Raw genomic sequence first — 26,509 nt, 5'->3', positions numbered from 1 at the left:
AGTAAAATAAGAAAGTGTAACACATTAAGTGAGAAATACATCTACCCTTAACCCTCTGAATTTAAAAATCCAGAGTAGAAAATCACCTGCAGCCACTCATACAGATTTTTTTCCATAAGTACATTTTATAAAGTGCCTATATCTGCATTTCCCTGGCAGCAGTTCAGCTGCCTCATCCAGTCATGTCACGCTGAGACGCAACTCTAATTTAAACGGGATTAAACGCAGTCATTTTTAATTATTAGTGGTTGAGCCTCAGTCATAATCCACTATGCATCTGGTTTTGTCTAATCTGCTGAAAACTTTCCACTGAATCCTGGCATACTGCACATATTTGAAGTGCTATTTGAATAGTGGTGCAAGTGCAGGTGAGTTAATGTCACAGCAAGTGACGCATGACTGCATTCACGTTCATCGTAACCGTTCAAGGCGTTGAAAGGTATTTACTTCCTGTAGATTTAGTTGTCAAGACATTTGCCGTTAAATCTGCATTAGCCCCATTTTGCTGGGCTTTGTGAAACACATTATTACTTTTCCTTTGGTTCCAGGTTATTTATTTTTGCCTTACAAATCTGAGTGCGTGCATTTCACAGAGCCTTATTACGTTTTTTACACAACCTTTTTTTTTTTGTTGCCTTTTAATTAAAAGCATTTCGTCAGCCTAATTTTCTCTGCCTAATGCGAAGGGGGAAATTCGCGATGAGGAAATTCAGAGAGACGTGTCAGCGAAGGCAAATCGAGGCTATTTCTGTTGTGCTAATTTAAATAGCTGTACAAAGAAAAGGAAGGACCTTAAAAGAAAACTGACATGAATAGACAAGAAGTACACTGAGAGAATTACGGTAAATGTTTGACGTTGCATTTTTTTTTTTTAAAAAAGCACAATTAAAGCAAAGTTGAAAAGAACTTACAATTTAGCCTCGTAAGCTACAATAGACGTTTATTTTGAGAAAAAAAAAAGACGTGGCAATGTATGAGCTTAATGGTCGACGGAGGCCAGTCTTACATCCTGGCACCAATCTGATTCGCTCACCAGTCTTTGAAGAGTAAATTATGTTAAAATTGCGCCATTGTATTCCCGTTATACAAATGGCTTGTTGATTATGAGCTGATTTACATCTTTTTTTTTGGATTTAGCCACATTTCTGCTTTCATATCAGTTTAATATCGTGACCTAACCAAACTGTCCCACTCAAAACACCCCATAAAGCCACTGCTAGTCGTCATTATCATTTAAAAAAAAAAATTGAATAATGTATCCACAATATTAGTGTCACTGCGTTTTAATAAATCAAAGAGTAGCTTTTAAACATAAAATTATAAAATGTAACTTTTTAATTTAGCTTTTTTGTTTTCAAAGAGCGTTAAATGAGGTTCTGTTGTTTGAGAATGTGGCAAAAAAAATCTCCATTTAGGCAAACAGTTTTTGCCCTGTTGACCTTAAAAATGCCTTCAAGTATAAATTGATCAAAATTGTTTGTGTACTATATATATATATATATATATATATATATATATATATATATATATATATATATATATATATATATATATATATATATAGATATACATACTTTTTTTTTAACGATGCACACAAGGGTCACTGTTAATTAAATTCGGACAACTTAAATACTATTTTGTGTGATGTGTTGAGACATCAGAAAGATGGATTTGATTTGAAACAAAAAACTGTGAACGGACAAAGTTCCTCTATTTGATCCTTTTTAACACTGAACCACTTTTTGTCATGGATCATGCTAGATTTGGAAATATGGGCAGATTTGTTAAAATCTTGGATCTAAAGCTGCAGTAAGTGACTTTTTTCTAAAAAAAAAATAGTTTTTTAAACTTTTGTTTTGATTACCAAATTTGTTAAAAATGTATAACACTAGAAAAAATCTGTAAATGAAATTAAGTACATGTGACTAGTAAACAGGCAAGCAAAAAATAGGTGGACACAGCTCCTGTATTTAAATATTGAGTATTTTTTTATAGGGGCCATGGTCCCCCTCTGGCCCCCTTTTGGGGGTGCCACTGACCAAAACCAGCTTGGAGCAAACTACATCATGGTATCAGTTAAAATTCCCAGTACATGTCCTGTCCCTTTGTTTTCCTCTGTTTTGTGACACACAAATCTCATTATTTCTCGGTTTCCCTGCGAACAGATGCCGGAATATTAACACTTTGATTTGCTGAGGCTGTTTTTTACAGATTCGGCTTGTGAATTCTCGACAGCCTCAATCGACTCGTCTCTGATGGTCGCAGGCACTGCGGGAAAATAGGATTTAAGCACATTTACAGCAGGATTTATTTACACCACTTGATCGCATTAAAAGGCTGACTGTGTTTCAGAACTGATGTGAAAAAATGGTGTTTATGAATTCGCCTGTGAATAACAGCCGTGTTCGCAGCTCTGTGACCTGCTTGGACTCTGTGACGGGTGATATCAAAACAAACGATCAGAGCTTGTGTTGTTCTGATGCTTACTGCACATTTTTATCAATGTTCATTAATGCTTTTCTGTTCTCTATTAGGCCTTTAAAAACAAACTTCTCTCCTGAATTTTACAAATGGCCCTCACAATGTTTTGATTGGTTCCTGGTCTCCAAATGTTCTCTCTCTGACCCCATTAGGGCTGAATGACACAGCTGAAAAGCCCGTCATGTTATGTGTCTCATTTAAGTCAATATTGACAGTTATTGATCTGTTTTTGAATATCTGAAATGCATATAACCAGTGAGGTGACCTTTCTTGTTACATCCACATTTAGTTCTCCACGCCGTTGTTGTTTATTTAAGCAGTTATGAGGCACAGTGGCGAAACCTTAAACTGCAGCTGCACAAGTTACTCAGCAGGGTGTTGCTAGGTAACCACAAGTTACTCAACAGGGTGTTGCTAGGTAACCACAAGTTACTCAACAGGGTGTTGCTAGGTAACCAAAGAGTGAGTGTGTGAGATGATAAAACCCAACTTGCTTAGGGCTGTGAGGGGTTAGGCGACTAAAATATGTATTTTTTTTCACAATTTAACGTGGTTTGGGGCTGTTTAACAAGCCTGGAATGATTTAAAGTTATTTAAGTTATTTTAAATGCAGAAAATTAGCTTGAAATACAAGTAGACTGGCTTAGGAGCTTGGGCACGAAACAAATTAAACCTTTATCTGGAGGTTCTGTTGTATTCAGTTTTGCATTTATGTCTTGATTGAAGATGATTCTGTGCCAACGGGGTAGCCAGCATTTTTCAAAGGGGCCATGGCCCCTACCTGCCCACCCTTTGGGGGCACCACTGCTAATTGCTAATATAACACTTTAGTCTTTTTTTTTGATATTGGCTAAATGCTATTTTTTAAAAATATGATATTTGTTATATCTAAATCATAATCGGCAAAAACTGGCAGGTCCCGATTTACAAAAACAGTAAATCGGAAATTAGCCAAACAGTTCTTATTCATACGCCTCTAGTTTTTATTCACGTAAAAAATAAATGTTTGTCCCAGCAACATCTTTGCTTCATATGTTTTTAGATTTCACACTCTACCAGGAGACAGTCAGGATTTCTTAAACATTAAAAACCTGCATGCGCGTGATTCGTGACAAGAAAACATTTACATAAATAAGCAGTGTAACGAGCAGAGCCAGGCGAGCATATGGTTTACTTCCACTCGTTAAACTACCGTCCGGCTCTCACAAGGGCTCACCTCTTCATCAGAGTGAGCAGCTTTCTCAGTCTGTCCCTCAGTCCACACGGCACCTTTATGGACCCGGATTATACACAGCTGCTCACGGCGATTGTTTATGTGAATGTGCCCAAGAATGAGTTTGTATCCAAGAGTCTACAGCTACAACTATAATTAGCCCTTGTGTTTTGGTTGCTGTGGTAACGCCACAAAAGTCCCAGTGACTGTGAGTTGTATGTGTATGCGTGTGTGTGTGTGTGTGTGAATTTGTCTTAACGAGTGTTCAGCAGCAATTTGACGGCACGGCCGCGTCTAGTTGACAGCGGAGACACTTTGGGTAAACACGACTCTGAGAAGCGCTGTTGGTGGATCAGCACACCGAAATCAGTTAAACACTCCTGACTTACGCGAGTCTTTTAAGTGAACCACTTTGCTTTCGTACAGAATAAACACCTAATCCAAACACAGGATTTTGTAGGGCTTAGTTGACCTTTTAAGATGCGTGGTGCTCGGGCCAGGGTTTTCAGCAAGCTTTTACAAATAAGGGCAATTTGCACTTTGCTGTTTCTCTGTTGTCCCCGACTGGTGTTAACGTAACACACATGACAGAGCGCAGGCTTGACAGTTCAGTGTGGTTGGGTTGTACTTGGAGGCAGACTTGTTCCTCCAGGGGTCACTGCAGAGTACGCCGCTATTTACGAAAGCTATCGAAGCTCTAAAGTTTCTAAGGCTGAAATTAGGTATGAACAAAAACATTAGTAAAAGTACAACATTGGAAGTTTAAGGGTGTATTCAGACCAATTTAATCTAACCCTAGTCCGTTTGCCCGTTAAGTCTGGTTCGCTTGGGGAGGTGTGAATGTGCAAACGAACTCTGATGGGGACCAAAAGAAAAAAAAATAGAGAGAGAACCCTGGTCCGCCTAAAATCCTTGGTCCTCGGTTGGCGTGAACTCTAGTGCGGTTTGAATGCATATTTGAATGCCAAGCGGACCAGAAACCGTTCCAATAGCAGGAAGTGGGCTGTAGCGCAGTGCATTCTGGGTAAATACAACCTAAACAAACGTATGAGTTTAGTGCTAGCGGCACAAATGACTCCTGGTCTTTTTGAAAATACAACAGAGAAATCCTGCCACCGCTAAAATCTGATGCCGCTCTTTTTTTGTCAGTGGCACTTTAAGTTTGCCACAACCAAAGCCAATTTTAAATTATTTCTTTTTAGCTGGAACAAATGTGTGTGTGTGTCATTCTTCATTAATAACCATTAATGTGTGTAGAATCGCTTCACGCTGAACAGTAACATGATGACTGGCACTATTCATCAGCATATGCATCGAACTCACAAGTGCTGTTAGTCTGTAATGTAAAATTCATATGAGGGGGGAATATGGGCATATTAATGTGCTTTTCAAGGTCATGTGTATGCTTCAAAAGCTCTTCTCGTACGGGTTAATTTTGAAAAATAGGAAATACTGAAAAAAAATTACAATTTAATTACAGTTAGGTTGTGTAGGGTGTTAAAAAAAAAACAAATTCAGGTGTTGAGACTGACAGAGAGGATGGAAATAAAGAGTTGGAGAGAGGCGGGGAGGGACGTCATCCTTAGCCTGCATTGATGAAGTGAAAGTTCACCTAGCCTGGCTAAAAATAGTTCTGTAAGTGGCCCTCCTGTTATCACGCTCACACGCACCAATAGGGACTCGCATCAAAGCCGCATTCACGCGTCCTGACCTTTGCCCACTCTCTGGTTGCACGTGCAGTGTGAGCCGCGGACCTGAATGCGCGTAATTTCCATCTGCAGTATTATGTTCAGAACCATTAAGTACACACAAACCCCGGGGTTTTGCACAATGACAAACCCCACTCGGTGTAGCGTGTCGTAAACCGAGCCATTCGAAGATTTCGCATCAGTTCCCTCAGCATGCCTTGCTCTGCAACAACTGGGTGCAAAATTGTTGAAAATGCACACAGAGAGAGAGAGAGAAAGAGAGAGGGAGAGAGAAAAGGACACATGAAAAGCCTTTAAGCCTCACAGCCCAATGTTGAATGTGTCAGCCATGGAAATTACTGAGCAAAATGGAGGCATAAAGGGATTTGTTTACTTTTGAAGTCTAAATGATGTTCCTGAGAAAGCAGCGGAAAATCAAACCATTTAAAGTCATCAGAATTTCAAATGGACTTTCCTTATATTTAAAGTGAAATTCAAATTCTAAAATACTTTATTGGTCCCAAACAGGAAATTAATATTGATCCCAAAATATTTTGCTCTGCGTTTTTTTTTTTTAAAGTGGTTCCACAGCACAGGCTCTTTTCCTGTTTGTGAAAAAGTAGATTACCTTTCACAATCTGCGACGTCAACCTCATTTACTTCATGCGTCATTTAGTGAAGAGCTTTTTATTAAAGCGACCCTTCAGCCTGAGCATTGTTTTTGTTATTCCAAATCTGAACATTTTCTTTAGGGATGCACCAATATGAAAATATGGGCTGATATCAATATCTGATATTAATATTGCTGTTATGCTGCCAATATTTACTGATGTTTTATATAGCGATGTCCTGATCTCAGATTGCTATTGGAAATAAATCCAATATAAGCCTGAAAATCAAGTATCAAATTAAAATCTGTATTTAAAATCTCTTATGTAAATATGATGCTAAAAGCTCTCCACTCCAGGATTTAGTCCTCACCAGCATTTCTTCCACACTACAAAATAAGTAATAAAACTATGTTTGGTTTTTTGGAGCAAATCACCAAGGCAACGCTAATTTAATCAGATGTTTACATTAGGCGTGACGGAAGTAGAGGTTGCAAACTAGCATGAACTATAAGTGTTAGAAGGTTTTGCTATCGGACAATTTCTTTTGTATTTACATGCTGTCGTCATACATAGAGAACAAAAGTGCAATTCTAATTACTTTAACAGCGGAAACGGCTATTAGTCTTGTGAGGTAAATGTTTGCTACATCAAAACGTACTTGGCAAATGTTTTTATCAACCTTTTAGCCTGTAAACCGTTTTTAAGAAAAGCCAAAAACCACCTCAAGTGAGCGCAAAAACCTTTTTGTGAAGATGAGAAGGTTTGCCATCTCAGAGGGACAAAAAGTTACCAATAAAGATTTTAACTCTGAAGCCAGTAGCCCTGGAAACCGACTGGTTAAGAAGCTACAGCTGATTGTAAACTTGTTTGTATTGACACGGGACTGGTGCTCGCTAGCCATTGTTTAGCTAATTGTCTTGGACTACCACTTCTTAAAACTTTGGCCTTTAAAAATGATAAAACAAGGAAGTTTGCTGTTCTGAGAGATCGAGCAACTGAGTTTTGTGAGCTGTATGCGTAGATGAAGGTAATACAAATACTTTCTAAAAGAAGACAAAAAAAAGTAGGCTTTTAAAACGACTGTCGTAACGATGCTAGCCGTTAGCATTTTGCCAGCGCAGACAAGTGTCTTCTAGAGATGGAAAGGCTTGTGACGATGGACACACACAAGAACCTTGTGCAGTTATGTACATTGACTTTCAGACAAACTAGTCAGAAGGCAAAAAGAAATGCGTCAAAATAGCTGACAGAGTTTTTTTGTGCGTGTCATAATAACTCAGAGAAACCTGGTCTTGTGCAGTCACTCTGACCGTAGTCGGCTTAAATTCAGGGTGTCAAAATGAGTTTCCAGAAAATGCCAGACTGCTGATACAAAAATGACACGACAAGAAAAGGTTGTGATGAAGGATGTAAAAGAGCTGCAAGTGAAATGACAGGAGACGGATAAAACAATAATAAGCTGGAGAGGAAACAGATTCTATGCTTGTTGTGACATGTCGTGTGCGAATAAATGAAAGCACAATATAACCCTGAGTGCTCAAGAAGTCCCTGGGAGACGTTGGTTTTTCACCTCTTGTTGCTGCTCAACAATTTAACAGGATTTCTGGATGTGAACTGGAATAATTATAAATTTATCTGTCATTTCCTTTGTTACCTCTACAGATGATGTGTATACTACATTTGCAGATTTAAAATCATGCTTCCCACACACGTTTTGTATAATAAAAACCAAAACGAGTCGAGATATAATTTTTCCTTACCACTTGTTGCCGAGTTCTTCCAACTGCAATATGCCACAGTAGCATTACCATAACATTTGACTGAAATGCTTTTAATTTTATATTTTATTTTGTTAAGCCAGCTGAACAGACACACAACCCCGCAATGCTCTGCTGAGGTTATGAACAGCGACTGCATGAATATTACTAAAAACATTGATTCCTTGCTTCTAACTTCAGGTTGAATTTCAATAATTAAAAATGTCTCCCACTCCATGCATGAAGCAGAACTGGAGACTTCCTTCAGCGACATCCGTTGTGCACAAAAACTGTGATCACAGATCCTTCCTCCCAGCAGGTGTCAGAATTGCAGGCGTTTAATATTTACATCCCTACTGTTATTTGCACATTTCCATTTCTTAGTGTAAATGCATATTTTGTAATAATAATAAAAAAATTATTCTACTCAGTGTCACATTTCTTTGAATCTATTTTTAGCAACTACTCAGTATTGTTTTTCTTAGGCTCTAAATGTACTCTTGTAGTGTCTTTTATTTATTTATATGTATATTTACCTTTGTTTGAATCTACATGCTTCGGCTTGGATGGACAAAGGTTATTTCTATTCTGGCCAATTCTAGTATCACGTGTGAACAGTGACCCAAATGAAAACTGAACAGTGAAGATGCTTCATAAAGCACTTCTGTTACCCTGTTGCTTAAACATGACCTGAAGCAACATGCGGGTTCGTCTCACTAGGTACATGTTGAACTTTTTTTGTCCATGTTTGCTTCATTTTAAGATGAGTGCTTGGTTGGCATTTCTGCACATTTACACAGTTTGTGCCGGTGCGTTATAGTGCCCTGTGTGTGTGTGTGTGTGTAAAGGGCTTTCTCTCTGGTGGAACCGGCTAATGGCTTGTTTACATCCTCTCAAGTTTCGCGGGGATTTACAGTCCCTGTGTTGGCCAAAGAGGAAAAGGAGAGAACAACCCTCTTTTTTTAGTCTTCTTACCTCTTTCTGGGTTTAGTTTTTTTTTTCTTTTGTACATCTTGAACATCCTTTCTTACATCGTGGCACATTAACTCCTTTACATGATTTCTCCTTTTTGTTTTATATCTTGTGTTTCTGGTCATTACTTTCATTGTGCTTGTGATTTTCCTGTTCCCCATCTTTCCTTGTCTCTGTGCTGGCTCTTTTATGTTTCTAAAAAGAAAAAAAAAACCTGCCTGTTTTCTATCCAGTTTTGCTCTTCAGTGTGCTCAAGGCATTGTTGTCATTCCTCATTTTGTATTTTTTTTTTTATATGCGTCATGTTTCCCTGTGATATTAAAGATCAAGCACCATTACAAATTGGTATTAGTGGAGCCCTGACGAAAGTGTTTTTACTCTGCTTTGCACTTTTATAATCCACAAAGTCAACAAAGCTTAAACTATAACCGGGCGTAATTATCGCTACTCCCTTACGTAAGGTTTTAATTAAAAATGCCACTAAAAATAGAGGTGGTGTCCCTTTGAGGATCTGGTTTTGAGCCGTTTTCAGTGCCTCGGGTGATAAATTGAAGCAGTTTGCTGGAGCTGACGATCTGAAAGCAAAGCCACTGTTGTCCTTTACAGACAAAAAATTGTTCATCCTGTTAGGAGAAGACCGTTTTTGTGACATCTTTGTAGCAAAACATTTCTGTGACTTTATCTGAAATGAACACTGCTGAGTGTATTACATTTAAACTTTAGAAGTTTATTATTATTCTGATACAGACACTGTGTATGGACAGAGAAAGTCTGGTGTTTCATAAACTTGTCAGAATGATTTATGAAAACATAAGCAATTAAATTCTACTTCATCCACGAGTAGTGAGATAGCTACAACAGTAACTTATTGTAAAGTGTTTATTAGGGCTGTTGTAAAATGAATACTTTAGTAATCGAGTACTCTAAAGAATATTTTTACGATTACCCGAGGAATCGGATCTCTCTCTGCCGTTCCTAACATTCGCTCCAAAACCGTGACGACGTGATTCCAACGGCAGAAAAGCTGTCATAGTCCAACCATCACACCGCAAAGTTCAACAGTCCTTATTTCTGCCCCAACCCCTGGCAAAACGCTGCACAATTCAACACCATGCTGCCAGCACTTCACAACAACTCAGGCGGAAGTAAGAGCGCTGCCCTCCATAAATGATGATCCGGGCAGAACACGGTGCGCTACATAATAAAAGATAATTTAATGAAGCTTCGAGGCAGATACATTTTCCTAGAGGAATTTTAATAATCGAGGTTCTCGAATCATTCGAGGAATCGTTTCAGCCCTAGTGTTTATTATTATTATTCACTGTTTTCAACAAATGTGGTATTGTAAGACTAAAGTAAAAATATGTAATAAACCCTTGTTGAATTTGGCAGCTAATTTAAGTAGACATGCTAACTATATATGCAGACTATCTTGCCTGTTTTTAGTGATTTAGCTAGCTACCAGGACTATTAGCTTCTTTTGCTAGCTTGCACTCTGCTTCTTTACAGAGATACCGGTCTGTCCAGCTGTAGTCTCAGAGTATTACAATAGTATCAGCAGTAGGTGGCGCTCTGTTCATTTCCACACCATGAGGGTCCACTTATGTTATTGTAAACAACTGGAAGAGAGAAGAAGAGAGATGGGTAGTATAAAGCAGAGAGAACAACGGACAAAACATCGGTCACTATTGAGCTTTCTTTTGAGTGTTTTTCTTGAATGTTTTTAAGGTAATTTGAAACTACAGAACCTTTTATTTTAGCAATTTTGAAACCGTAATCTTGGTTTACATGCTGATTTATTTTGACCTTCCCATTTTGAACATTATCTTTTTATTTTTTTAGAAGTAGTTTGATGGAGTAATTTTAATCAAGTGCTTTTTAAAGTAAAACTTTGCCGACCAGTTGATCAATGTAGCGTTTGTTCGTAAAAAGACTACACCCTGGCAGTCCTTGCTGAGGTACTTTGTTTCTTACTGGATGTTCATTTCTTTAAGACTTCTTGAATCCGTCCAGAAGCTTAATTTCAAATTTTAATTTCAAAATGGACCCATAAGTAGAGTTGTTGGACAATGTTAATAATAAAAACAACTTCGACCTACCGCTCAGCTCCACTCATGTACCTTCTGAATGCATACACACAAGAGAATGACACCAATTAAATACATATTTTCCAAGCCTAAATCCATGTTATGATACTACATAAAGAATGGGGCTTTGTTTTTTTCATGTGTGGGCAGAAATCATTGCAACTGTCGCTACTCCCATCCTGTGGCTCACACACTCAGACGACACACAGCATGAATCAGCCCTCACGGAAAAGACATCAGCATTAACGGGACACATTAACCATATGTCCCTCTGATCCCTTTCACTGCAAACGCTACAGCCACATACACAGCTACATCCCCCCCCCCACACACACACACCCGCACTCCCCCACACACACTGCAGTGTCATGTAAAAAAGGCTGCGAATTGCGTTGCTCTTTTGTGACATGCACGCGCTGCTGCAGCTCTTTGCTTCAATCTGCAATTCATATGAGCTTCACCTCAGAGCAAACATCTAGCAGGATTTAAGGCTTTTTGACTCTCCTTCATGCGCTGCACCAAAAGCTCTTCTCAAGCCAGGAACGTGTGGCATCGTTATGGCAAATGGAAACACCGACCAAATTGTCTGTTGCTTGATTCAATGCCTTTTTGTCTTCTGCTCCAGTGTCCAGTAATTGGCTACCTTTTTGGATTGTTCAGATTTCCACTGACGACGCGGAAGCGGTGGAAGCACAGCGTCTCATTGGCTGCTTCGAGACGAAAACCGTGCCCTAAGCACATTACATTATAACAATTTGCTTTGGAAGCCGTGATGATAACCGGGGGTCTTAGTTAGATTAGAACCGTAAAAATAGCCATTTTCCAATCAGATGACACATTTGCCAGTCCGACACTACCTGGCTCGGCGTTTTCCACAACTTGTCATGCTTGTCTTACTCGCACTAAAATAGCCCTTTGTCCCCAGATTGTAACCTTATTTGCTGGTATAAAAGTGTGTCTGTGTGTTCCCAGAGCCTGTTTGTGTTGTGCGTTATGATGTGATGAGTAATAATAGGCAGGCGTGGCGTGTGACGCGAAACGTGCATCGGGGTTGTATGCCTCAGCTGGCAGGAACTGAGCAAGATATTTGTGTGACAGAAGGACAAATCTTTAATTTGTTTCGTTTAATGTTCGAGGCGGCAAACAAAGCAACAACTGAAACGGGTTTGAATAACATAATTTATTAAGTAGCTTATTCAAATATAGGACCTTATATTCAGTGTTACTGGAAAGTTAGCGGTGACCTTTGTTTATCACTCAGTTCTTATTTCGTAATTGGTTACAGTAATTGTTTATATGTTTAGTTATGGTAATAATAAACAGAATAAGAAAAGTTTTGAACTTGATGAAGGTTGGCATCTCATGTAGACTAATATACCTGTATATTTACTTACCTTTTTTTTCTTTTTATTAGATTTTTTTTTTTTTATTCAAGAAATTAATCCTACTAGACAACTTGTCAGGCTTGTCAGAGTGGAACAGGAAGCTTGAGAACACAAGCAAAATGCACAGATCGGTGCAAATTTCATTTTCACACACAAAACTGCAGAGTGTGCTTATGGTATTCCTATACGGGAATACAGGAATATAAAAACGCTCAGATTTTGACCTTAAGATGTGTAGAAAATGTTGGACCGCCAGAAACTACAGGAAGCACCGAAACCGCTGGGACCTTTCCTTTTCCCGGTCCGTCACTATCATTGCCATCTTGCTCGTTTGGCTGTTTTGTCTCCATCAGCACATGTGCTCTAATCACACCTGAAGTCCACCTATTGACTGCGAGGCCCACAAAGAAAACCTATTCTTATCTGTGGTGAGCAGCCTGCGTACCGGCTCCTACTCCATCAAATAGGGCAAGGCAAGGAGATGTATGTGCATGGCGGTGTGTTAGCATTGCCCGTGATGGGTAATGAAGATGAAGTAATAGACCCATATCTGTGCCAGTGTTAGGAATTACATTGGATGTTGTATACAGATAATAGAAAGTATCCAACGTATACTTGCAAGTATCTTTGCTGTATACAGAGGTAAATTGTTTCACGTATTTCCAATGTATGTATATCTCTGCTGACTACAAGAAAAACTAACTGTTGGGATGAAAAAGGTTGATTTGTCAAGAGAAAAACTGCTCTTAGTCCTCTGTTCCCTGTTCATTCAACTAACACTGCACATCCATTCACAGTTGCACTCCCGCTCTCCATTTCTCAGGCAGCTGTAACCTGTCTAATGATCTAATGTAGTCTTCTATCATTGCTAAAGGGCTGAACGTTCGCGAGGGTGAAAAGAAGAAGCGATGAGCTGTAAAAACTAATAATAATCAAGCACTTGTTCTTTACATATTTATTTTACTCATGTGGAAGTGCCAACATATGACAGTTTAGCTCCACGAGCTATTTAGAAACAAATGCTTTACTTTTTTAATGTAGCTACTGGTTTACTTTTGACAGAATGTTCAAATTGCATAACATAACCCTGAATAGCATAGCACAACACCACTAGCATAGCACATCTCTAGCATAGCACAACACCATGACACTAGCATGTCACAACATAACACAAAACTAGCATAGCACACCACTAGCATAACACAACAAAACACCACTAGCATAGCACAGTATAACCCTACTAGCATAACATAACACCATTAGCATAGCACAGCATAACATAACAACACATTACTTGCGATTTCAGTATATGGCCACAAAGAAACTATGTAAATGTTCATGTACATAAATTGAGCTTTTTGCCATATCACTCTCAAAACCCATCACTTCACCCCTGCTTTCCAACTTCTCTTTGCAGTTACGTTTTTTCTTTTGGTAGCTTAGACGTATAATGACAGCAGCTACTTTTCTCTTTGGACAGAAAGAAGGAATCTTTCACCAAGTTGAGCCCACACTCACATTTTCTCAAAATATGAACCCGTTTATGGTTTTGACCTCGGCGCCGTCAGCAGCTATTACAGCCTTTCAACCAGAAATTAATCAGCGAGGATCAAATGCGTCCCGTTAGGTGGAAAGGTTTTTCTTCTAAGTTGTTCTTAGAAGTTCTCAGACACAGCCAAGCAGAAAATAGGCTCTCTGTTTTGGCTGCAGTGGAGCTCCCAGTGGGCTTTAATGTAGCCCGCTTTAAGTGGAACACAGTGATTATCAGAGCTGTTAGCACAGCTATTACCTCACACAGATATTTAAATAACAGAGGTTTGCTGAGGAGACAGCCCAGAGAGAAAAGTCTGGGTGCCCTGGAGGTCAGCTGTGTGACAGGCAGCTATGTCTGATGGTTGACCGTCAGAAGATTCCCTCTCTGACGTTGGCGGCCGTTTGGTTTAGAGCAATGGAAAAACTGTTAATGAAATCATTTAAACTAATAATGCACGCTTTATAGAAATTAGCCGTATCATACTAATATATCATTTGCCTAGAAGATTAGATTCTTTAATGAACCATTTCTTAGAGAACATCCAGCTAGAAAGGCGAACTGGTCCATCATGCTTGATTAATAATAGACCACCATCTGTGTGGTTAAAGAGCGTGATTTTAGTTTTTCTTTTGTTTTACATTGGCAGAAACAATGAACTCTTCAACAACCGGATGAAAGGACCAGCTTTATGACCTGACATGATGCGTGGCTGTAAAACACAGAGAGGGACAATGTAATGATCAAGTCGAGGCTAATTTAATCGAACTTACTGATTACTGAGGTGAGAACTTCACCGCAGGATTTACATTCGGTTCACCATCTTTATATTCAGTGAAGTATTTGCAATTGAAACTAGATGTTTACATACAGTAAACACCTTTTCTTTCTTAGTGTCTGAAAGGGAAAGTCAGAATAACTCAGCCAAGATATCAGTAAGATATGAAACAATTATGCACAGGTAGGCTAATAAGTACTGCTAAATACCAGTTGTATCCGTCATAATTGCTGGAAACCGTAAAGGAGATTCGTAATGTCGCTTGAGTCTTTATTTGTGATTTGACAGAAAGTCAAATGATGAATCGTTAAATCCAAATCAAATTCTGTTCCTTAATATATCGCACTCATTATTTTACCAATTGAAAATAAGATTAAGTTTGAAAGTCCAGTTAGTTCTACATGGCTATGGTTTCCATTTTATTTCACTCAGCTCCTGCAATTATTGTTTTTGTGGATTTTCATAACTCTACGCTTAAACGTAAACGTCGCAGGTTTAATTAATTAATCCTGAGCGACTTATCAACTCTTTCTTTGCTCCCTTATTGCTAAAAGCTTTACTGGCAGCTGCTCTCGGGTTTTGTAAAGTTGGAAAAACTTTCTGGAGTTCTTGACTCAAAGGGCAAGTAAAGCTGTTATTTCTTCCATGAGCAATCTTGTCTTCAAAAAAAAAAACAAGGGAGATAATCTGTTATTGGAAAGAAATTTGTTCCCCGCCCTCCTCGATCCGTTCTTGCCTGTTTTCTTAATTTATTGCTTTCATTCACTTCAGCTCCCTCTCTACTCTGGGAACAGTGATGTGCATCTCTCTAATCACACCATTTCTCTCCCTTTCTCAGTTTCTCTCCGTTTCTCCTGCCTGATGGTCTGTTTTCTACTTAAGAAAGCTTCAAGCCCCCCTACTCTGTTTTTTTTTTCTTGATTTTCCTTTTCTATCCGATTAGTAACGCTTTAGAAATGTAAACAGTCTTACAGGGTCGTTGGGTTTTCTTTTTATATTTCTATTTTTTTTTGTACTACTTGAACTTATCCACCCAAGACCAATGGAAAGTCTCTTGGCACTTTTACCAACATGAATCTGATGTCATTTTGATGGCTTTAGTGGAAAACAAAATGCTTTTTCAAGGTTGAGCCAAAATAAGCTGAATATAGACGCTGTTTGATATCGGTTAAATCAATCCCAATTACTGGTATTTGAATTCTAGGGGACTTTTACTAAGCTTTAATCTAAAAAAAAAAAAAAAAAGGGCAGGTCATGATGATGTTGTCGACATTATTTCCTTGCTTTGTGGGGAAAAATCTTTTCAGCCAAGAAAGAAAATAAATATAAAAATGTTATGTTACCCATTAGTGGCTGGTGTGTGTGTTTATCAAACTCCTAGCAGATAATTTTAACACCTGTGGGAAAAAAAAGACTGTTAATATGAACACCTGGTTGTTTTTTCTCCCTGGAATCACACATCATATATAATATAAAGTCAGAAGAAGGAAATATAGTTGTTTGGCTTATTATCTGTAGCATAATTCATAACAAATTAAGGTATAAAAATAAAAATGTATATTTTGCGGTCACAAGTTAGCACATGTTACCATAGGAAAAAAAATCGGTTTGTAAGAGGAACTAACAAAACAATGTTGTGTATTAATTAAAGGCAGTGAAAGCCTTTGAATACATCTTATAATCTGCCTCTTTAAACTGGTTTTTTTTGATAAAATATCCTAAAATCATACCAATGTACCATACAGATGGAGATGCACATGAATTTAGCTGTACTATAATTAAAATCATTTTCAAAAATTAAAAAAAAGAGTATTATTTTTAGTCAAATGTTTTCATCACATAATATTCTGCATATAAAACGATGTTTAGCCGAAACAAATCAATGATTTGTTCTTGTGGAATTTGTTAAAAAAATAAACAAAACTCCTCTACTCTGTAGCAAATATGCTATAGGTGTATTCTTGGATGTTTACAGAAAGCAAATAATCCCATATTCATAAAATATTATAGATGAAACTGTAGCTTAAGAAGGGATAATAGTGATTCACAACTATTAAGTGTTTCAAATGGGGTTCCCCAAGGCGATGTACTTGGACTACTGTTGTTTTTTTTGTGTGATTAAATCTAAACTGACTGTATAGTTTTGCCTTGGGTTGTTTTGCTCCAGTTTAATTTAAAAAAATGGCTTATTTTGATTATTTCTGTCTTTAAAAAAATCTAAATAATTGTCAGTAGGGCAGATATGTGTCAGCCGATGCTTTAGCCTTCACCATTTCTCAGAATGTATAAATTGTTTCTATTGGCCTCATTTAGCAAATGATAAAACTACTGCAAAAATACTGCTTTGTAAATGTGTGACCAAGGCCAAACTTGATCATTTGACGTGATGATCGCTGCACTTCCTATCTGACCGACATAGACTGACCGTCAACAACAAATCAGAGCAAATGAATCAAAAAAAGAAAAAAGCAGCTGATCTTCTGCAGCTGGCTGTTCATGCAGCAGAATGATCTGTCCTGGTGTGAAGATTTGTCCGTTTTGCTTCAATGAAGGCGATTAACGAGACTTACTCGGTGATTCGGAATAATGCATGTCGCGTGCCTGTTCTGAAACGAACCCTTTTAGAACAGGTAGGCGCCTGTTCTGCATTTCAGAACTAAATGGTGACATTTATGACGCTCTTCAATATTTCAAATCATCAAAATGGCCCTCTGCAGGGGTGTCGACGATGTTTGTGGGTCCTTGATATTTTTAGCTGGTGCTGCAGCTCGTCATCAACAAAACGTACAAGAGCATCCGCTGTGCAAAATGGATGAGATCAGTGAACCTGTGTCCCGAGCCTGAGCTTCTGTCTGAAGGGACGGCAGACTTACTCCGGTCACCGCGGCGCAGCGTTGTGCTCTGTCTTGGGTGTGTGTGTGTCTGTGTGTGTGTGTGTTGTGCGAGGAAACGAGATGAGGAGCATTTGCATTATTTACAGTAGCTCAATACCTGGCAGTCTCTGCATCCCCTGAGCTGTTTTTAGACTCGCTTGATTTGCTTTGCAGACCTCGAGTGAAAAGGTGAGCCTTGATTAATGGAGCAGATGAAGTTGTTAAGGAAACACAGGAATATTGTGACGGGGCGGGAGAGAAAAAGATGAATCTGGCTCTGACAGTTTGCTTGTCGAAAGATCAAGGAGGATACATAAAAGCTTCAGTTAATAATTTAGTGTTATTTAGTGCTGGATATGACACAATAAGAGAAATAAGATTCCTTAGATTCCAAACACTTGAAGATGGGTTTTGTTTTGAATAGCTGCAGTACTAGTTATGCTGCACAGAACTTTCCAGATGGAACGGGTTGTTTTCAATTCACCATGTGCTCAAAGTGGCCAAACATTTGTTACATTTTCAGCTGGTGTGGTTTAATTTCACCAAACCTTTAGAAAAACCCGTTCCCCTCCTCGCCTGTGGTGGCGCTGCACCAAAAACCACGGAAGGAAATTCCACGAAAAACTCAGAAAAAGACTCTGAACGAAACTTCCCCCTTCACAAAACGTAAACAAAAAGGGCATGGCGTCAGATTTTTAGCGCAAGTAGGCTTTCTCGTTTGTCTTTGGCAAAAGACCACAATCCATTTATCTCGCTAACGCCAGATTAGCGTGTTTGTTTTGGTTGTGTTGACCCAGAATGCCCTGCGCCAGAGCGTGCTTCCGGCTTGCAACTTTGGTCCCCAGTCGAACCGAGTCTGCCGCACTAACAGGTGCGAAAAGTTTCACCAACTGTTCACAAAGTTATTTATGCTGCTCAAGGCCGTCTGCTCATGCTATTTTAAAAGCAGGAAGAAGCCATTTGTAATTACGGTAAAAATCTGATCTTCTTTTCTACCTTTTTATTAAAGCATCTACCATTCAATTCACATAGGAAATAAGTGAGACAAACAGAGGTTGTTATTCATAAAGAGAGGGTTCTGCTCGTCCTCCCCTCCAGCCCCATGCCTCTATATTTAATCAAAATTTTATCAAAAGCTATTTGATTTCATCACCATTATATTACAGTGTTAAAGCCTCATTATTCTGATTGCAGTGTCTATTTGTCAGATGATTACCCTTTTGTCGCTAAAGCAGACTTGACCATTGGATGGTACATTAGGCATAACGATGATCACTCGCGCCTCTGTGAGGCAAAAATGTGTCGGGTTCAGAACATTTTTATCTTGGCATTAACAGGTTGTTCATTATTCAGATTCCAGTTAATTATGTTTTTGTCATTCTCTGCTTTTAAAATAGGTTGCTATTTCTCTTTTTGCTCGGGACTTATTTGATTTTAAGAAAGTATTCTTCGAGGGGAATCGATTTGTTTGATTCCACAAATGTCTGAACAAATCTCCTCCACCCCCCCAACGTTTCCATCCACCAGGCCTCCGTCCCCAAAGACGTTAAAATTATTATTATTTTTTTTAACGTAATTGTTCAATTCACTCTCCCACATGCCTTTAGATAGTTGTATCCATCAGAGATTTTTTCCAGCGAGGTGATGACATCATCTCTGAATGCCTGTGGGTGAGCGCCTCACGTTTTTTCCCCCCGGCAGCATTTTACAACTGAGCCAGCAGCCCTGACAGGTAAAGGTCAGGGAGAGAAGCAGCGTTGAGATTCAGGAGGAAATGTGTGGGACTCCACGCTCTGTTCATTACCAGGTCCCAGCTCTCGCCTCCAAGATTTTAGTCGTGTTTTATTTTTTGTTTGTTTTCCCAGCTATTTGAAGCCAATCTTTGAGACAGAAAATGCATCAGGGAGAGATTTCACAGTTTTTACCTGATGAAAGTATTGGGAAGACAATAGCGGGTGGACAGGGTTACAAAATTTTATCGAGCTAATTGCAGAGTCGAATTAGTCGTGATTATTTGAATTTTAATCAAAAACCGTATATTGACACAATTTTTTTTCCCCCTCACTGAAGTGCTGCCCTGAGCTTATTGACTTGATGAGTGCAGAAGCTAGTTTTTGCATTTAGTTTTCACTTAATGTGTTAATCAAACCCAACGAGCAGGCAATTAAAATCTCAATGTTGACCTTTTCTTGAAAACACATCGTCACGCCAGGAACAAACTTGAGTTCATGTCATGTGCGCTGACATGGGTTTTTATGAGCAAAGACCTGAATTGTTTCTCAAATTATGAACACATTGCAGTGTTTATCAGTAACACTACAAACTTTTTTCTGTTTTCTTTGAGGTTTAAATGACATAGAAGACGAAAAACGCCGCAGGTTTCCTGCTTGAACACAAAAATAGCTATTTTTTAAGTAAAAAAAAAAAAAAAAAGTTGAATAAAAATCTGTTGCTTTGTTGCAGACCTCTTGGGGGGTTCACACTCACCCAGGCTGCAGGATGTAAAGATTTACAGATGTGTGTTTGTGGTACTCTGACAGAAAACTGACTCATCTCTAACTGACATAGCGGTTAGCATGTTTGCAGTTAAAGTATCCATAATTTTTTTATGTACATTGCAGCATGTAAACTCATGATCCTTCCTCTCTCTCTCTCTCCCTCTCTCTCTTTCCCCCTCAGTACCGGATCGGGCAGCTGTACATGATTAGCAAACACAGCCATGAGCAGAGCGACCGAGGGGAAGGAGTGGAGGTGGTCCAGAACGAACCCTTTGAAGACCCAGTTCACGGCCAAGGACAGTTCACAGAGAAACGAGTCTACCTCAACAGGTCGGTGCTGCTAGAGTCTACCTACCGGGAAGAACTCGATGTGTTTGGAGTATTTTGGGACTTTCTGGGCGGATTTCGTAAAAGCTAGATCTTTTAGGAAAAGTCCAAAGAAACACCACAAGCCATCTGGATTTGAATTGCTGAATGTGAGAAGACTGAAACTATAGCAACAGTGAAGTCAAAAAACAATTACCCACACTATTAGTGTGTTTAAGAGTTTCAGAGAGATCATTAAAAAGGCCAATTAGCCAAATGTTTGCTTCATTTCTTTTTTTTTTTTTATTATTATAATGCCTAACATATCATCTGTGATTAAGCTCCAGTTTATAAACACATCCAAAATTGAAATTAGCTCAAACTTCTTATTTTTTCTCTCCCTTTTAAATTGGAAAATGTTGGATTATTTTCTCATGTTACCCGTCAGTAAATTGCAACATGAGCTTTAAGTTTTGATGCCTGCAAATGTCTGAACATTGACTAGTAAAAGATTTATTACAGAGTAGTTTGTTACAAACCTCTATGTTAGGTGTTTGCTTTGCACAGTTAAGCCCAGCTTGAAGGATTGTCGTCCCGGACGTCCTCTGCAGTTTTGAAATCTTTGGAAAATCGTGGAATTTGCTTTTGTATGATTTGCATATTTTAATTATGAACGTGCGTAGAAACTCCAAAGTCATTCAGCACGCGAGAGTCATTTGGACCTACAATAACGTTGGAAAAATTTAAATGAAATGACATCCAGTTGCTAAAGAAAGAAAGTGCAAAAACAACAAATATGAAAAATATATTTACCACTACTGTTGCTGAAATGTCACTGGTTAAAGAAGGAATTGGTCCAATTAAATGATCTCTACATATTTATTATTTAAAGAAGCTACAGTAAATATGAGCCATAAATTAAATTGTTTCCCTTCAGAGGAGTTTTGATTTGGTCTTTGAAATCTTATGATTTATATTAAAAAATTGACTTTTTTTGTGGCATAAACAATTCTGGGTTAATGAGTGTAAAAACAACTTAAAGACTTTTGCAGAGGGAATAAATGAGATGCCTTTAAACAAAACCTTATTCTTTTTTTTTAAACCATTTTTACCATTCAAGACGCTGCAAATAACAATAAATAGTGCATTTCTTATTACATTTCTCCTTACCAGCATACATTTCACCGAGCAGTATCTTAATTATCCCATCATAGCCTCCTTAGAGTTTTTTCTCTAAGTCTGTCAGCAGACTGAGTAAATATCAAGCAAAGTATTTACATTGCTTGAGGTATAAGAATGATAAAATGTGTAAGAAGAGGAGAAAACGGGCAGAAGGAATACTCAGAGTGAAAATGGAGGGGTGGAAAAGATTCAGTCGGCCATTTGTCTCTTGGCACAGTTTCCTGCGTCAGCGTTCACTGAGCTGGGAAGCCAGTTATGCTGAGTCAGCAAACCTCAGGAGAAAGCAATTAAAGTCGCTCGGCCCCTTAAAGCTGTTTGAGTAGAAACATATCAAGTGTTTTTGGTTAAAAACATGGACAAACGAGTCCAACTTTGATAAGTTTTGTTTTCAAGTATGATCAGTTCCAGTGTGAGAAATGGATACGTGTTCAGAAATAGTTGATTGTCGTATAGATGACGTGGAAAGACGTTGTTTCGACGACCCTGAAGGTGAACGCACTTCATTTTCCCTGAGTGTTTGCATCAGAGATGGTTTATGGTGGCGGTAATGAGCACATCTGTGCGGTAAAATTGAAAACGCCCCAACACCACCGCCTTCATCTGGAGACGGTCCAAGTGCTGGACCGTCTCCAGATGAAATTGGAATCCGCACGCGATCTTTGCTAATTGAGTGCTAAACATTAAGCAAATGGAAAAAGAAAAAAACCCAAAACAAAACAAAAAAAAAACGCCGTTATCAGCAGAATTAATAACACAACTATTGTTGCAGTTACTCAAAATCAGTCCTTCGTCCATCTGGCTCTGCGGCAAACAAACATTAAGCTGAGATTCACCAGCAGGGAAGTCAATCTGGACTTCATTTGTCACACTTAAAACACTCTTACCCCTACGTCGTCACACGCTTTTACTTAATCTCACCAATTGCGACTTGATGAACTGTTATCTTTATTTAAATGGGCTTTTTTTGTTTTTTTGTTCCCACTCTCCTCCTTTAAAACGCAAACGTCTTTGCTTGGCAGCACGGGCAAGAAATCGCCCGTAGTCTGTGAAATGAACAAGGAGGGAATGGGAGCAATCAACAGATGGAGGTGTGGGAGGAGTGTCAGTCTCTTTTGTTGGGGCGGGGGGAGAGAGAGTAAAAGAGAGGGAGACAGAAAGAGGGAAAGGGCAATTGAGCCTGCCAACGCTCAAAAAATATCACAGTGGAGGACCGATTTTATTCACAGCTGTCACAATGCAGCGGGAGCCGTTTTTTTCTTTTTTTGGCTAAATCACTGAGGTGTATATGATGGATTCTATAGGAAGCCGTCCGTGTGAGAACAGTTAAGTTTAGTTCCTCGTGTCTGTGTGTCGGCTCTCTTAAAGCCGGGGAATGCCAAACACGCGCCCGTTCTTACGTGAAGTTCCTGAGAGCTCATGTTGGCAGAGAGCACAGAGCACACGTTGTCGATAACAGAGAGGGTCGGGTTGCCACAGCAGACTCACAGGCTTAGAGGTTTCCCAAGGTGTTTGGGCTGTGATCGAGGAAATAGCTTTGGACGAAGTTAATTGTTTTTTTCTTATATATATATATATATATATATACAGTACAGACCAAAAGTTTGGACACACCTTCTAATTCAATGGGTTTTCTTTATTTTCATGACTATTTATAAGGCAAGAAATCCCACTTATTAACCTGACAGGGCACACCTATGAAGTGAAAACCATTTCAGGTGACTACCTCTTGAAGCTCATCAAGAAAATGCAGAGTGTGTGCAAAGCAGTAATCACAGCAAAAGGTTGCTACTTTGAAGAAACTAGAATATAAGGGCTATTTTCAGTTGTTTTACACTTTTTTGTTTAGTGCATATTTCCACATGTGTTATTTATAGTTTTGATGCCTTCAGTGTGAATCTACAATGTCAATAGTCATGAAAATAAAGGAAACTCATTGAATTAAAAGGTGTGTCCAAACTTTTGGTCTGTACTGTAAATATAGTATAAAAAGTAATCAATCTGGTGGAGTGAGTACTAAATATGCTAATATATTGATGAAAATATCCCAACTCTGGTCAGGTTAATGATGATGATATAAGTTATAGTAAGTTAGTCTTATAGTCTTACGGTTGACGGGAACTGTTTGTATTTTCAACCACTGGGTTTAAATGTTGCGTCTTGTTGGGGGATTTTAAGTTTTTAAAGTATTATTTTACTTATTAGTTCTGTTTTAGTCATACCAGCAAATTTATGTTTTTGATCGACGTGTTTTTGTGTTTTTAGCTTCCATTGGTTGAAGGAGTGCTGTAGCTAAATATTAACCGTTCATGTGTTGTTGTTGTTGTTTTTATTGCTTTTATTGTGACTGCGAAATTAATAAAAACGTGAAAATCTGACGCCAGCTGCATTGCTGATTTGGACAAGCGTTCCCTCTGGGTTTGGATGCTTTTCAGCTGGAATATTTTTTCCTACTTTTTCTTTTCTTTTAAATTTTCAGACAGTTATGATGCACAGCCTGTGGAAACAATGGGGTATTTTTTTTTTTTTTTTTTTTTTTTACTTATTTATTTCACAATTAGAAGCTAAGTGGCATCTCAAAAGCTCAATAAGATATCTGAACTACAAACCTAAAATACCGGAGGGGTTGAAAAGAGAGCAAAGAGCAGAGCAAGAACAGGGAAGTTTAAACCATCGCTCCCATTGATCTTAAAGGACAATTATCATATCCCGCTCTGACTTTGCTCCTGCATGTTTAGAGTGCAGACTGTTTTGTGAATCGATTATAGAGATAGAGCAAACAGCAGGAGCAGAGGCGTCGGGAAAATAATGGAGACCTAACAACTATAATTCCCCCCACTTTCATTTAATGAAAACTCATATCTACCCGTCTCATTTGAGCTTTTTAGCACTTGAATAATTGCGATCCGGAGTGGTTTGTACAGTAGAGTTAAAAATCTTTGGCCTGACCCAAAATTCCTGCCAGGCTGGGCCAGAGTGATGTTGCTTGATGGTGGGGTCGGGCTCAGGCTTCTGTGGAGTGTTTAATAAGCTAATAATACATGCAGCACAGAGAAAACCAAAAGAGAATGTACGATTTAAAGTTGCGTTGATCTACTGGTTGTAGTCTAAATAGAGGAGTAGATATTTTAACCTGTTGAGGTGGAAGGTAAGACTGTAACAAGCACAGCGCACTGCATCAATCAGTCAGTTACGTTTTTTTGTGCAGCACATTTCAGCGACAAGGCAGTTCAAAGTGTCCTACACAAAGTCCTAAAAGACACGCCACACAGTGAACAACCGAGAAAACCAGTAAACATTTTACATTTCGTTACCCATCATGTTGGTCAGCGTTTCATTTATCATGTTTCAAAAGCGGCTCTGAACATGTGGGTTTTTTAGTCTGGATTTAAAGGAACTCAGTGTTTCGGCTGTTTTGCAGTTTTTCTGGAAATTTGTTCCAGATTTGTGGTGCACAGAGGCTGAACGCTGTGTCTTCAAGTTTGGTTGACCTGAGGGGTCTGGAAGGTTGATACAGCAGCAGCAGATCTTAAACGTGTTCTGGTGCTAAACCGTTCAGTGATTTATAAACTAACCGCGGTATTTTAAAGTCTGTCCTCTGAGCCACAGGGAGCCAGTGTAGGGACGTTAGTACCGACGTGATGGGCTCTAAGTTTTTGGTTTTCGTGAGAACGCTAGCAGCAGATCCGCTCCTATCCATCACTCATCTCAGAAGATTTGCACCTGACTCACCCTGCGGTTACAACAAGCAGCAAGATGGAGCTGGAAGACGTTAAGCAAAAGTCAATTACAGAAGAAGCCACACAGCTCACTTAAATGGCAGTCTGAAAACAAAATTAGTAAAATCTTACTTAAAATAATATATCAGGTCTACTTTGGGCTTGTAATTAAAGTCAATCAATCGGGTCGAATTGGGCTCAGGGCAGGTTGGACTTTTTTTGGGGCCCGATCTAAACACTATTGTAGAGTAAAGCAGGGATCAAAGTTAATCGATCAGGTAGATGTTGCTTTAATCTGATGTTAGTGAACGTCTGTGTCCTGACTGTGCCTCGGTCAATGTCTCTGTTTCTGCCTCACTTCCGCAGTAAACTACCCAGCTGGGCCCGAGCAGTGGTTCCTAAAATCTTCTACGTCACAGAGAAAGCCTGGAACTACTACCCTTACACCGTAACGGGTAAGTGTGCAGTGCAGATGTGCTGCTCAGCCGTTTCTCTAAAAGCCCCGCTGTGACACTCTGCCAGGTACGGAAACAGAATCGCGCCTCACTGCAGCCCGACGCAGCTTTCTAAGGTCACCTTCTCAAACAGTTTTCCCTTTTTTTTTTTTAGCCACAACACATTTTACTCACCACTTATCACTTTGCAGAGACACTTCACTGGATGTTAGTAGCGCATTGGAGCAGTGTGAAGAGACAAGGGAAGGAACGTGATCCAAACTGCTAATCTGCGCGGCGCATTTCTAACACGTTTTGATAAAACCTCGTGGAATTGGATTGTCCAACAACAACACAAAAAAAACCTGTGAAACTTCTGACATATGCTATGTAATTCGGCAATCTTGTTTGCAATTTTGGAGCAATGTTTGCAGCCTGGCACATGAATTTTATTCTTTTTTTCTTTTGGAGTACAATGTGTTGTTTATTAGAAACTAGAGTACACGTTTAACCCCCAAATCCCACTTTTAGGTGGATCTCAATATTCTTAGAATGCAATCGAAAGTTAATTTCTTTCAATAATGTGAAATAAAACTCTTTTTTAAAAAATCTGTAATCTGCGGTTGCCATGGCAGCGCGTACCGCTCTACTTCAGTGCCCTTTTCTTGTCATTTTCCTCTGCTTTTTGCTCCACCTTTAACGCTACGGAACATGTGCACAGTGATGGACAACAGTACATTCTAATATGTTGACTTTTTAAGATCAGTTTTAATGTCTGTCTGTTACGACTTCTTACTTGTTGAGCTCTTTTTGACGCATTTAATCCAAGACAAAGGCCGTAGGAATAAGCTCAACTTAAATTCCACGTTTTTGTCGTCCTCGTTTTCAGCATAAATAGATTCATGGCTGTTGGCTAACTGTCTTTTTTGTGCTTCTCCTCTGCGCCGACCTGACGCCCGTCTGCCTCGTCGTGCTTCGGTCTGAAGAGTATACAGTA

At 39.0% G+C, this 26,509-nt stretch overlaps 1 protein-coding gene across 2 annotated transcripts in view; it reads left to right on the top strand.

Moving 5' to 3' along the window:
- Positions 1-26,509, top strand: part of LOC116719893 (cytoplasmic phosphatidylinositol transfer protein 1) — a 69,272-nt gene that overhangs the window by 28,270 nt on the left and 14,493 nt on the right. For both annotated transcript variants that reach the window (XM_032562683.1, XM_032562684.1), the window contains exons 2-4: positions 20,056-20,204; positions 25,445-25,533; positions 26,499-26,506. In XM_032562683.1, the coding sequence (XP_032418574.1) occupies positions 20,056-20,204; positions 25,445-25,533; positions 26,499-26,506 (246 nt within the window). The remainder of the gene's footprint in view (positions 1-20,055; positions 20,205-25,444; positions 25,534-26,498; positions 26,507-26,509) is intronic.

This window comes from Xiphophorus hellerii, chromosome 5, assembly GCF_003331165.1.
Source record: "Xiphophorus hellerii strain 12219 chromosome 5, Xiphophorus_hellerii-4.1, whole genome shotgun sequence".
NCBI classification, from domain to species: Eukaryota; Metazoa; Chordata; class Actinopteri; order Cyprinodontiformes; family Poeciliidae; genus Xiphophorus; species Xiphophorus hellerii.
Note: the sequence above shows the minus strand (reverse complement) of the source record. Positions and strands in the feature narration are given on the sequence as shown.